We start from the raw sequence: 12,770 nt of genomic DNA, 5'->3' as shown, positions 1-12,770 counted from the left end.
AGTCTACTAAGCCTACTAATGATAATGACATTACTTATTATTATAATGATAACAATATGAATAATTGTAATAAGAAGAAGATCAATAAGGAGGATAGGTGGAGTGTGTGATGTGTGCTAATTGCAGTATGTGTGTCTGTGTCAAACATGTGCTGCTAGATAAAACAAAAAGAAATCGGACCGATTTTTGGTTAGGGTTTAGCGTAGGGTCGTCCCAAGGATCCCAAGAGGGTACTAACCCTAGTTAGCGGGCTAGATGGGGGTGGAAAAACGTGAATTGGATACTTTTTACATTTTTTGTTTCACCTTTATTTAACCAGGTAAGCTAGTTGAGAACAAGTTCTCATTTACAACTGCGACCTGGCCAAGATAAAGCAAAGCAGTGCGACAGAAACAACAACACAGAGTTACCCATGGAATAAACAAGCGTACAGTCAATAACACAATAGAAAAAAAAGAAAGTCTATATACAGTGTGTGCAAATGGCGTGAGGAGTTAAGGCAATAAATAGGCCATAGTAGCAAAGTAATTACAATTTAGCAGATTAACACTGGAGTGATAGATGAGCAGATGATGATGAGCAGATGGTGTGTAAGCAGTGATACTGGTGTGCACAAGAGCAGCAAAGTAAATAAAAACAATATGGGGATGAGGTAGGTAGATTGGGTGGGCTATTTACAGATGGACTATGTACAGCTGCAGCGATCGGTTAGCTGCTCAGATAGCTGATGTTTAAAGTTAGTGAGGGAAATGTAAGTCTACAGCTTCTGCAATTTTTGAAATTCGTTTCAGTCACTGGCAGCAGAGAACTGGAAGGAAAGATGGCCAAAGGAGGTGTTGGCTTTGGGGATGACCAGTGAGATATACCTGCTGGAGCGTGTGCTACAGGTGGATGTTGTTATCGTGACCATTGAGCTAAGATAAGGCGGAGCTTTACCTAGCATAGACTTATAGATGACCTGGAGCCAGTGAGTCTAGAGCGAGGGCCAGCTGACTAGAGCATACAGGTCGCAATGGTGGGTGGTATAAGGCGCTTTGGTAACAAAACGGATGGCACTGTGATAGACTGCATCCAATTTGCTGAGTAGAGTATTGAAAGTTATTTTGTAGATGACATCGCCAAAATCGAGGATCAGTAGGATAGTCAGTTTTACTAGGGTAAGTTTGGCGGCATGAGTGAAGTCCCTGACAAGTGACAACCCATACACAAAAACGTAACTACGAAGCTCTACTTTGTAACCTGCTGTGTTTTTTTTGTGTCTCTGAAAACAATTTAGTGACAGCTTGGGGAATACCCTTTGCAAAAAGCAAATATAACATCAGATTTCGAGGGCTACACTAAAGGGCTGTAATGTTAACGTTACCACAGAGTCGAACGTTATTAGATTTACATTTACATTTGGGCATAGCATTCATTGATTGTCACGACACCCAACACCCTCCCATGACAATTCAAGTAACATTATAAACTGGGTGCTTCGAGTACTGAATGCTGATTGGCTGACAGCCGTGGTATATCAGACCGTAAACCACTGGCATGGCAAAACATTTATTTTTACTGTTCTAATTACGTTGGTAACCAGTTTATAATAGCAATAAGGCACCTCGGGGGTTTGTGGTATATGGCCAATATACCACGGCTAAGGGCTGTATCCAGGCACTCCGCGTTGCGTCATGCTTAAGAACAGCCCTTAGCCATATACCACAAACACCCGAGGTGCCTTATTGCTTAGGTGTATGGCCAGTGCGCATTGCTGTCACTTTATTGAGCTGGCAAGCGTCTGTCAACTCAGGACTCCACATAGAAACAGTAACAGCTAGTTCACAGTAGTTCACTCTCATCTCCTACTAGTGTAGTTGCGTTGGGTGATAGTATTCAGTCTTGCTGTAGGGCGCCAAGGCAAGATAAGCTTATAGCCATGTAAAGAGCACCCACTCCAGGACAAATAATGAAATGCGAAAAAAAAGTAAAATTCTACAAAAAATAACTTTTTTCCAAGCATTTTCTCCACATCTTAGATCAATCCTTATTTTTTTGTTTACGCCAATACAAATACAGTACATCTGTAAAAGCCTAATATCAGCCGTCAAAATAGGATCCATGTAATATCTGTTATTGGGCGTGTAAGTCACAGAAGAGATATTATTGGTGGGTGACTGATAACTTGGCAGTTTGGGTGTTGGAGCTGTACTACTCACATAAGCAGGTTGCTAGGTGCAGACATGGACCTCTCCGCTCTACTCCTGGGACACTCATAGGGGTTACTGAAGGATCTCTTGCGCAGCATGGCCTTCACCAGGATCTGAAACACACACACACACACACACACACACACACACGTCTTAGAATCAGATGATTCGCACACAGACGTACACACACAGACCCATGACCATGCAAACACATGTTTGTACGTCCATGAAGGCAGGCAGACACAAAGGCATGCGTACACACACATACACACACTTCAGACTCCTTACCACGGTGGACAGGCTGGGGACAAACTTGACAGAGTTCTGCACCTCCTCTTCAGTGACCTCCACCACACTGCAGTGGTCCTCCTCTAGAGGCAGAGGATCACAACCATCCTGGGTCACCCACGGGTCCAACTGACGGAGACACACACAACCAGATTGTCACAATGATATGGTATGTGCTTGGGCACAACCGGACAAATCCTACCATGAGAGATATGCCCATGCAGAAGAATCTAAAGTTACTGTAAGATCCTTGTCAAATCATTACTGGAGACGTGGATGATAAGACAACCTAATGAGGCTTCCTGAAATGATGGAACAGGACAAAAACACAGAGAAAAGCAAAAAGACAAAGCACTCAGAAAGCCTAGCAGAGAGAGGGGGAATAACTATCGAAATCATCTATTGGCCAGACTCTAGAAATGCCTGATGCTGTAAACAGTATTCTAATGGCTAAGGCTGTCTACTGTCAGGGATGCCGTCAGGAGAGAGAGAGAGAGAGCGAGAGAGAACGACACCAGGATGTCAGGTCTGGATAGTTCTTGCTTCCTCTATGTGTGTCAGTGGCTTTGAGTAAATTGAAGCATTTCATGGTAAGCTAATCAAAGATAGCAGCTAAGCCATTCTATTTTGATTTGAAACAGTCCATGCCCTTCTTTTCCATCCTTCTTTTTCTTCCTTCTTTCCTTCCTTCCATTATATTTCATTACCATTGCAATTTGCATTCAAAGGAATACAATAATATTTGAATATGATGATATCATAATCAAGCATAGCAAATTTTGTAGAGGTTTTAATTGAGAATGTTTGGTTGATAGGGGCCAATTTGTTTGTTTGGATATCAGTTTTTTTGTGGCAAAAACCCCAAGACTAGATGTTAGACTTGTCTCTGCTATCAAATATCATACATTTTTCCAATATATACATATCCCTTGCCCTATTCAGTAACCAGTGGAGGCGGCCACCCCCAGTCTCCCAGAGTTGTACATGGAGTAGTACCAGGACTTCTGGAACACATACAGTTGAAGTCGGAAGTTTACATATACCTTAGCCAAATACATTTAAACTCAGTTTTTCACAATTCCATTGACATTTAATCCTGGTAAAAATTCCCTGTCTTAGGTCACCCCTTTATTTTAAGAATGTGAAATGTCAGAATAATGGTAGAGAGAATGATTTATTTCAGCTTTTATTTTTTTCATCAAATTCCCAGTGGGTCAGAAGTTTACATACACTCAATTAGTATTTGGTAGCATTGCCTTTAAATTGTTTAACTTGGGTCAAATGTTTTGGGTAGCCTTCCACAAGCTTCCCACAATAAGTTGGGTGAATTTTAGCCCATTCCTCCTGACAGAGCTGGTGTAATTGAGTCAGGTTTGTAGGCCTCCTTGCTCGCACACGCTTCTTCAGCTCTGCCCACACATTTTCTATGGGATTGAGGTCAGAGCTTTGTGACGGCCACCACAATACCTTGATTTTGTTGTCGAGAAGCCATTTTGCCACAACTTTGGAAGTATGCTTGGGGTCATTGTCCATTTGGAAGACCCATTTGTGACCAAGCTTTAACATCCTGACTGATGTCTTGAGATGTTGCTTGAATATATCCACATCATTTTCCTTTCCTTGCCATCTATTTTGTGAAGTGCACCATTCCCTCCTGCAGCAAAGCACCCCCACAACATTCTTTTTGCTGCAAACCTCCCGCTTTTTCCTCCAAACATAACGATGGTCATTATTGCCAAACAGTTCTATTTTTGTTTCATCAGACCAGAGGACATTTCTCCAAAAAGTATGATCTTTGTCCCCATGTGCAGTTGCAAACAGTAGTCTGGCTTTCTTATGGCGGTTTTGGAGCAGTGGCTTCTTCCTTGCTGAGCGGCCGTTCAGGTTATGTCGATATAGGACTTGTTTTACTGTGGATATAGATACTTTTGTACCTGTTTCATCCAGCATCTTCACAAGGTCCTTTGCTGTTGTTCTGGGATTGATTTGCACTTTTCACACCAAAGTACGTTCATCTCTAGGAGACAGAACGCGTCTGCTTCCTGAGCGATATGATGGCTGCGTGGTCCCGTGGTGTTTATACTTGCGTACTATTGTTTGTACAGATGAATGTGGTACCTTCAGGCGTTTGGAAATTGCTCCCAAGGATGAACCAGACTTGTGGAGGTCTATAATGTTTTTTCTGAGGTCTTGGCTGATTTCTTTTGATTTTACCATGATGTCAAGCAAAGATGCAGTTTGAAGGTAGGCTTTGAAATACGTCCAGAGGTACACCTCCAATTGACTCGAATGATGTCATTTAGCCTATCAGAAGCTTCTAAAGCCATGACATAACTTTCTGGAATTTTCCAAGCTCTTTAAAGGCACAGTCAACTTAGTGTATGTAAACTTCTGACCCACTGGAATTGTGATTACAGTGAAATATAAAGTGAAATGATCTGCCTGTAAACAATTGTTGGAAAAATGACTTGTGTCATGCACAAAGTAGATGTCCTAACCGACTTGCCAAAACTATAGTTTGTTAACAAGACATTTGTGGAGTGGTTGAAAAAAATATTTAATTACTCAAACCTAAGTGTATGTTAACTTTCGACTTCAACTGTACATATCCACATTTATGTCTATGCTCCAGCACAACATCCAGTCCTTTTATGAGTACTTCTGCCAGCTTCAAGCCTTCTAATATAGGGAGCTGATGCAGAGGGCCGACTTTGAAAGAGAGGCCCGCATGCACCCAGTGATACAGAAAATAAAGGCCTGGTCTGACTCTGAGGACACTGCTGAAGAACAGGAAGAGGTCGTGGCGCCTCCACAGATGAGGCAACATGGGAACTCTGACAAGCAGTGGCTCTTTTCTGATGAGGAGATGGAGGAACTGGAGGCCATACCCACACCCACACATAGCCCCTGGAGAGAGATGATCCGCTGACAACAGATCAGATTACAAGTTAGAACTCGTAGGGAGAGTGGATTCAGCCTTCACCTTTAGTTTTGGGACTTCGCTTTCTTGCACTTGTGTGTGATCTTTAACACTAAGGACAGCTGTTGATCTGGCAATCTACTGGGAGAACACGTTCAGTCATGTTCATGACCCATTCAGCACTGCCTGTTAATGAGTCCCATTGAAACTACCTTATGCAAGTAACCTCCTACAGTACCATTCGTCTAAGTAAGGGGGATGACGGTGGAGCCCTGGACTGGTTTCTCCTCCCCTCACCTTGATCTCAGGTATGGTGATCCTGGTGTCAGGGTTTTTGTCCAACATTTTCAGGATAAGAGTCTTCAACTCCTCACTGATCTCTGGCCTACAAGAACACAGACACACAGACAGGGTGGGGGGGGGGGGGTTTCGACAGTTCTGTTAACAGCAGTTATTGATCACGTAAATAATGAACAGAGGTAAAAATCCTCCAACAGTATCAATCTTAAATAATGACAGTGGTGGTAGCTAAGCTAACCCAGGCAGTGTTGTTGTAAGGTGTTTGCATTGAGATGAGCCCGTTATGTAATGTGATGTTGTTGTGTTAGGGGGACTAGGGAGCAGCATGCTATCTTCCCACACAGAACAGCTAAGGGTCCACACCAGATGCACGCACGCATGCACAGAGACTATTTCATTAAGCTGGGGATGACAAGATTACATGTCCTACACAGACAGGGAGACTATTTCATTAGGCTGGGGATGACAAGATTACATGTCTTCCCCACACATACTCCAGCTGACACTCTCGCTGTGTTCCTCTCTCTGTCTCCCTCTCCCGTCTGTTTTTATCTCACTCTTCTTCTTTCTTTCTCGCCTATACCGGACACCGAGAATTAGAATTTGCCTCCAGGCTACTTTTTGTCTGGCATTGGGTGTTTTTTCAGAGAGTGAAGTAGATAAGAGGATAGAGTGAATGAGAGAGAAGGAGAGAAGAGGAGAGAGGAGACTGGGAGTGAGTGTTACAGTCTGCAGGTAACCACTACTGACACTCCGGTTTGGCTTCAGAGGATCTGTTTTTTTTTATCACATTCAGTTGACAGAACACTAGGAACATCACCATACTTTTGAAGGGTGTGTGTGCTTGTGTGAGAGTGACTCCTCTGAGCAACACCTAAGTTGGCAGCGTCGGTTTCAACTCTGGGATGTCTGGAACATCAAGTCTGTCTCATTTAATAAAGAGGACAGAGGGGTGATGGAGTAATGGGAAAGAGAGAGAAAAACAGAGACTTACGACTCTGGGAACTCCACACATTTAGTCCTGATCTTATTGTGTAGAACCAGGATGTATTCATCAATGAACGGACACTGCAAGTTGAAAAGCGAAAAGAGGAGAGGACAGACGAGGAGAGGTAAAAAAGTGAGCGTTATAAGTTATAATTAAAATTCTAAGAACATCCTGGGGGCAAAACAAATCTGTATTCCTAGGTAAGAGCATAAATGTGATGTGCACCAGATTGCACTAAAATGAAATGCTAAATGTTCCACTGTTCCATTAGACGTCTGTGAGAAGTTATACAGAGGGGCCAGCTGTGCTAGCAGAGACTCATGACTATCTATACATAGGAAAAACCCCTCTTCCACCACTTCTCCCATAGAATGTCACTGAAAAAAATAATGTTTGGTGGCAGGCTGGGAAGTAGTGAAAAGAAGAGAAAATGGACACAGAAATCAGCTGGCTTGCTTACCTTCCCAAACACAAAGCAGTAGACAGTCACTCCCATGGCCCATACATCCAATGCCTGAAAAACAATAGCAGTCAAACGGTAAGAGTAGCTCTACCAGTGAACACATAGAGAAACACAGACTCATAGACTCAGAATAAGATTACACAGACAGACATACAGACTGACAGACAGACACAAAAAGACACAGACAGGTAGATACAGACAGATAGACAAGCACTCAAGCACACACCCACACCGCTCATACCACTTTCCAAGTCCACTATCAGCCCAACGAGTGTATCTCTAGGGACCTTTGCAGGGCAATCAGATAGGAAACAGAATCAGAGAGCCAATCGAGCCTCAGCCTGCAGCCATCCATCAGTCTCATTCCTGCCCTGCTCTCTCTCTCTCTCTCTCTCTCTCTCTCTTCACCCCCCCCCCCTCTCTCTCTGTCCTCGATCTAACAGCTGGGTTCCAATGTGCAGCACACTGACTGACCAGGACACTCTCTCTCTCTGCCTGCTTGGCTTGCTTACTGGCTGGCACTATGATTGATAAACCCTGCCCTCTGACCCCAGCCACTCTATCACACAGCCTATCTTCTTTCACATGGCCCATTAGAGCACTGCACAGCCAATCTCTTCTATACAGATACAAACAGGCTACTGCAATTTCAGAGCGACTGAGAGAGTGGCTTTTGTTTTGTGTGCTTTTAAACATCGTCCACTGAAATCAAATAATTTAGATTGTGTTTTGCTGCTGAGTATAGAATTAGCAGACGTCAATGATACAGTGTTTGCTCTCGAACAAGGCTCGGGGACTACTTGACAAATCAGAACAGGAGTGGCACCTGTACAGCACATGTTCCCTGAAGACAGACAGAAGGAAGGCTAGTGGCCTAGAGCACTTGTCTCCTACCCAATTCATACTCTGCTGACAGTTTTGCTTGTCGTGCAATTTTCGGTTCCAAGTTCTAAGTTGCAGGCAGGGTCTTCCTGTCCGTGACCAAACCCATCAAATCAAACGGCTATTTGGGGATTATCCAGAAAAAGGCCTGAAAATGAATTAGTTATCTTATATAAAAGCGGGTGGGCTGATTAAATAGAAGCCCAAAGAGATGAGCTGTCAGTCAGAGCAGCACAAAGATGCTGATGTGTGTTGTGCTGCCTAGTGATGGACTCTCCTCTCCTCTCCTCCTTTCCTCTCCTCCTTTCCTCTCCTCTTGTCTCGCTGCCTGATGCTTGTTGCTAAAGTATGCAGGGAGGGGCACGGAAAGAGAGCGAGAGATAGAGAGCGAAGGAGGGAGAGAGGTATGCTTCCTCCTGGCATTGTTGGCCCCACAAATGCTCTCCTCTCCTCCCCTCTCCTCTCCTATCCTCCCCTCTCCTCACCCACCGCTCTCCTCTCTGCTCCACTTTGACTGGCGGCGGCTCATTTTAATTTCATGGTTTTTATTCCTCTTCCTCCTGTTTTGCCTCCTGTTCCTCAGCTTGTTCCATGGCTCGGCTGGCTACAGGCCAACATCTACTGCAACCGATGCTGCCAACCCTTGAACATCCACAGCTCTATATAAACAGCCTGGGAAATATACATTCCCCATGTTAGCAAAAATATTGTACTGCAACGAGAAAGCACACACACATACACACACACACCCACCCCTCTCCCACACACACACACTCTTTGACCATACCTTTCCACTGAAGCTCTGGTGGATATCTGACAGGGTCTCTGGGGCCATGAAAGCAGGAGTCCCAGCCGTAGAGGAGAGCAGGGCATCGTTGCCCTCAAACTGGTTACTGACCCCAAAGTCAGCAATCTTCACATGGCCGTCATCCCCCAGCAGCACGTTAGCAGGCTTAATGTCCCGGTGGACAATCTTCTGGTAGTGTACTGAGGAGAATGGAGAGAGAGAACGAGAGATAGGCATTTTACAGGGTATTCTAGCAAAATAGCACCTTGTAGAACTTAGTATTCCATGGGCCTGCACCTGACCATTATGATTTGGCAAAGATCCAGCATTTTCTGGGGTCAGAAAATTGCAGGGCAATGCTAGTAAGGGGGGAAAGTGTGAGTGTTACTTCACGAAAGGCAGTATTTTTTGCCTTTCATGAAGTACTCTTTGAAGAGGTAGGTAGGGCTTTAGATGGACAGGGACTCTGCTGTCCTAGCTTCAGAGTGAAGCTGGTTCCATCATTGGGGTGCCAGGACAGAGAAGAGCTTTGACTGGGCTGAGCGGGAGCTGCCAAGAGACCAGAGGTGGCAGAACGGAGTACTCGGGTTGGGGTGTAAGGGTTTGAGTATAGCCTGAAGGTAGGGAGGGGCAGTTCCTTTTGCTGCTCCATAGGCAAGTACTATGGTCTTGTAGTGGACGCGAGCTTCGACTGGACCCAGTGGAGTGTGCGGGGTGACATGGGAGAACTTGGGAAGGTTGAACACCGCATAGCAACGATAGAAGAAACCGTGTGAGGATATGACGGAGCTGAGTGACTTGGTGTATAGAGAGAAGAGGAGAGGGCCACCAACCGAGCCCTGGGGGACACCAGTAGTGAGAGTACATGGTGCAGACCGAGATCCTCCCGACGTCACCTGGTAGGACTGGCCTGCCAGGTAGGATGCAATCCAAGAGTGTGTAGAGCCTGAGACGCCCAGCCCTGAGAGGGTGTAGAGCAGGATTTGATGGTTCATGGTGTCGAAGGCAGCGGATAGATCTAGGAGGATGAGAACTGAGGAGAGAGTCAGAATTGGCAGTGTGGAGAGCCTCCGGGATAAAGAGGTGCAAAGTCTCGGTTGAGTGACCCCCGTCTTGAAGCCTGACTGGTTCCGTCCGGTCAAGAAGATCGTTCTGAGAGAGATAGCGAGAGAGTTGGTCCGAGACAGAATGCTCAAGTATTTCGGAAGGAAAAGAAAGATGGGATACCAGTCTGTCATTTTTTGACGTCAGATTGATCGAGTGTTGTTTTCTTGAGGGGGGGAATGATGACTCTAGCTATTTTGAAGTGAGAGGAGATGAAGCCAGTGGTCAGGGATGAGTTGATGAGGAACGTGAGAAGGTCTCCAGAGATGGTCTGGAGAAGGATGGGTTGGGGTCGAGTGGGTAGGTTGTTGGGCGGCCGGACTTCACTAGTTGCAGGATTTCATCTGGAAAGAGAAAAAGGTCAGGAAGGTAGGGCAGGAGAGGAGGGCCGAGCCGGCTGGGAAGAAAGTGATAAGATGCAGAACGGGAGCAGAGTAGGGTCGAAGAGGCAGAATCAGGAGACAGGAGACAGGAGCACCTCTACTTCTAATACCAGGCAAATAGGAAGACATCTTACTCATTATACATTTTAGTCATTTGGCAGATACTCTTATCCAGAGCAACTTACAAGAGCAATTAGGGTTAAGTGCCTTACTCAAAGGCACATCGACAGATGTTTTACGTAGTTGGCTCATGGATTCAAACTAGTGACTATTCGGTTACTGGCCCAACACATTTAACACCTACAGTGGGGCAAAAAAGTATTTAGTCAGCCACCAATTGTGCAAGTTCTCCCACTTAAAAAGATGAGAGGCCTGTAATTTTCATCATAGGTACACTTCAACTATGACAGACAAAATGAGAAAAAAAATCCAGAAAATCCCATTGTAGAATTTTTTATGAATTTATTTGCAAATTATGATGAGGTGCTGGGTTTGCGCCAGACATTGCGTTTTCCTTGATGTCCAAAAAGCTCAATTTTATTCTCATCTTCCATATGTTTGGGGAGTCTTCCACATGCCTTTTGGTGAACACCAAACATCTTTAAGAAATTGCTTTTTTCTGTCCACTCTTCCATAAAAGCCCAGCTCTGTGGAGTGTACGGCTTAAAAAGGTCCTATAGTCAGATACTCCAATCTCCGCTGTGGAGCTTTGCAGCTCCTTCAAGGTTATCCTTGGTCTCTTTGTTGCCTCTCTTATTAATGCCCTCCTTGCCTGGTCCCTGAGTTTTGATGGGCGGCCCTTTCTTGGCAGGTTTGTTGTAGTGCCATATTCTTTACATTTTTAAATAATGGATTTAATGGTGCTCCGTGGGATGTTACTGATATTTTTTTATAACACAACCCTGATCTGTACTTCTCCACAACTTTGTCCCTGACCTGTTTGGAGAGCTCCTTGGTCTTCATGGTGCTGCTTGCTTGGTGGTGCCCCTTGCTTAGGGATGTTGCAGTCTCTGGGGCCTTTCAGAACAACTATATGTGACAGATCATGTGACACTTAAATAAAGTCCACCTGTGTGCAAACTAACTAATTATGTAACTTCTGAAGGTAATTGTTGCACCAGATCTTAAATAGGGCGTGAATACATATGCACGCACCACTTTTCCGTTTAAAATGTTTTACTTTTTTTTGAAAACAAGTCATTTTTTTCATTTCAGTTCACCAATTTGGACTATTTTGTGTATGTTCATTACATGAAATCCAAATAAAAATCTACTTCAATTACTGGTTGTAATGCAACAAATGTAGCCTATGTTTTTGGTCGTTCCACTTTGTTTCTGAAATCACCATTACCCACTAATTAACTTGTCATTTTTTCAGATTAAGTGTTTGAGTTAGTAATGAGATCAAACAGGAGCTAGTTTTTGGTTCTACCTGGAACCAAAAAGGGTTATTCAAAGGGTTGGTTCTCCTGTGGCGACTGCCGAAGAACCCTTCTAGATAGTACCTTTTTTTCTAAGAGTGTAGCCCAAGCTTTGCCATGCTTCTACAGAAGCCTACAGAGCACATTAGATTGGATTATATTGTCCTTCCAGAAAGGAAATTAACTTCCACATGCTTGTACATAAACATAGAGACCAACAACAAACCCATACACCCAATCATAACATTTACAATAACAAACCAAACCAAATTCCCCTACTGTATAGAGAGCATACACTTCCTACGTAGCCCATTCTCTACAACGCTACTACAGTACAGTTTACCTATTGATGTACTGATTGTGCTCATAGCCCTGTGAGCCAGACCACACTCAGGCTAAAATGGCCTTAGAAAAGCCCTAATTGGTTATGAGCTCAATGGCGCTGAGGGGAGATTGTGTGTGACACACCAGAACAGAGAAGTCCTTTGGGACCTGAACATACTGTGGCTGGATGGGAGATAGATGAGGGATGAGTGGAAAACACAAAGAGGGGGAAATGGAATCGGAAATCTACCAGGCACACTGTTCAATGTTGTTCAGTTTAATGGAGGCAGTGGTGGTGGCTGGCTTGCCTCTCCACTGAGATTGATATGAGGGTAGTGGGGTAGTCTGGTAGCTCAGAGCGAGACCCTCGGATGGTACCTACAATCATGTATACATGTATGTGGGTCCTTACAGCGCTCCATGCCCAGGATATCGAGAACGATCTCTCTCAAGTAGAGGCAAGGAGGGGTGGAGGAGCAGTAAGGGAGGAAGAGGGGAGGAAGAGGGGAGGAAGAGGAGAGGAGAGGAGAGGGAGGAGTATGATGCTGGTACTCACAGTACTCAATGCCCAGGACAATGTCTCTGAAGTAGAGGCGTGTTTGCTCCTCAGTGAAGGGGCTGTCTGTGGGGACCTCCATCACTGGACTGGGACCGCATCAGGAACCAACACACAAACACACAGAGAGAGTTAGCGAGAGAAAAAGACAGAGAGAGAGAGAGA

General features: G+C 44.6%; 1 protein-coding gene across 3 annotated transcripts in view; it reads right to left on the bottom strand.

The window, feature by feature from the left end:
* The window catches only part of camkk1a (calcium/calmodulin-dependent protein kinase kinase 1, alpha a), a 120,680-nt gene that overhangs the window by 23,529 nt on the left and 84,381 nt on the right, over positions 1 to 12,770 (bottom strand). For all 3 annotated transcript variants that reach the window (XM_036937856.1, XM_036937858.1, XM_036937857.1), the window contains exons 9-15: positions 12,606 to 12,694; positions 8,818 to 9,017; positions 7,146 to 7,199; positions 6,692 to 6,765; positions 5,695 to 5,782; positions 2,478 to 2,606; positions 2,199 to 2,302 (exon numbers count right to left, since the gene is read on the bottom strand). In XM_036937856.1, the coding sequence (XP_036793751.1) occupies positions 2,199 to 2,302; positions 2,478 to 2,606; positions 5,695 to 5,782; positions 6,692 to 6,765; positions 7,146 to 7,199; positions 8,818 to 9,017; positions 12,606 to 12,694 (738 nt within the window). The remainder of the gene's footprint in view (positions 1 to 2,198; positions 2,303 to 2,477; positions 2,607 to 5,694; positions 5,783 to 6,691; positions 6,766 to 7,145; positions 7,200 to 8,817; positions 9,018 to 12,605; positions 12,695 to 12,770) is intronic.

The sequence above is a fragment of the Oncorhynchus mykiss genome, chromosome 12 (genome assembly GCF_013265735.2).
Source record: "Oncorhynchus mykiss isolate Arlee chromosome 12, USDA_OmykA_1.1, whole genome shotgun sequence".
Classification (NCBI taxonomy): Eukaryota; Metazoa; Chordata; class Actinopteri; order Salmoniformes; family Salmonidae; genus Oncorhynchus; species Oncorhynchus mykiss.
The sequence above is the reverse complement of the archived record's forward strand: the minus strand, read 5'-3'. Positions and strand labels throughout refer to the sequence as shown.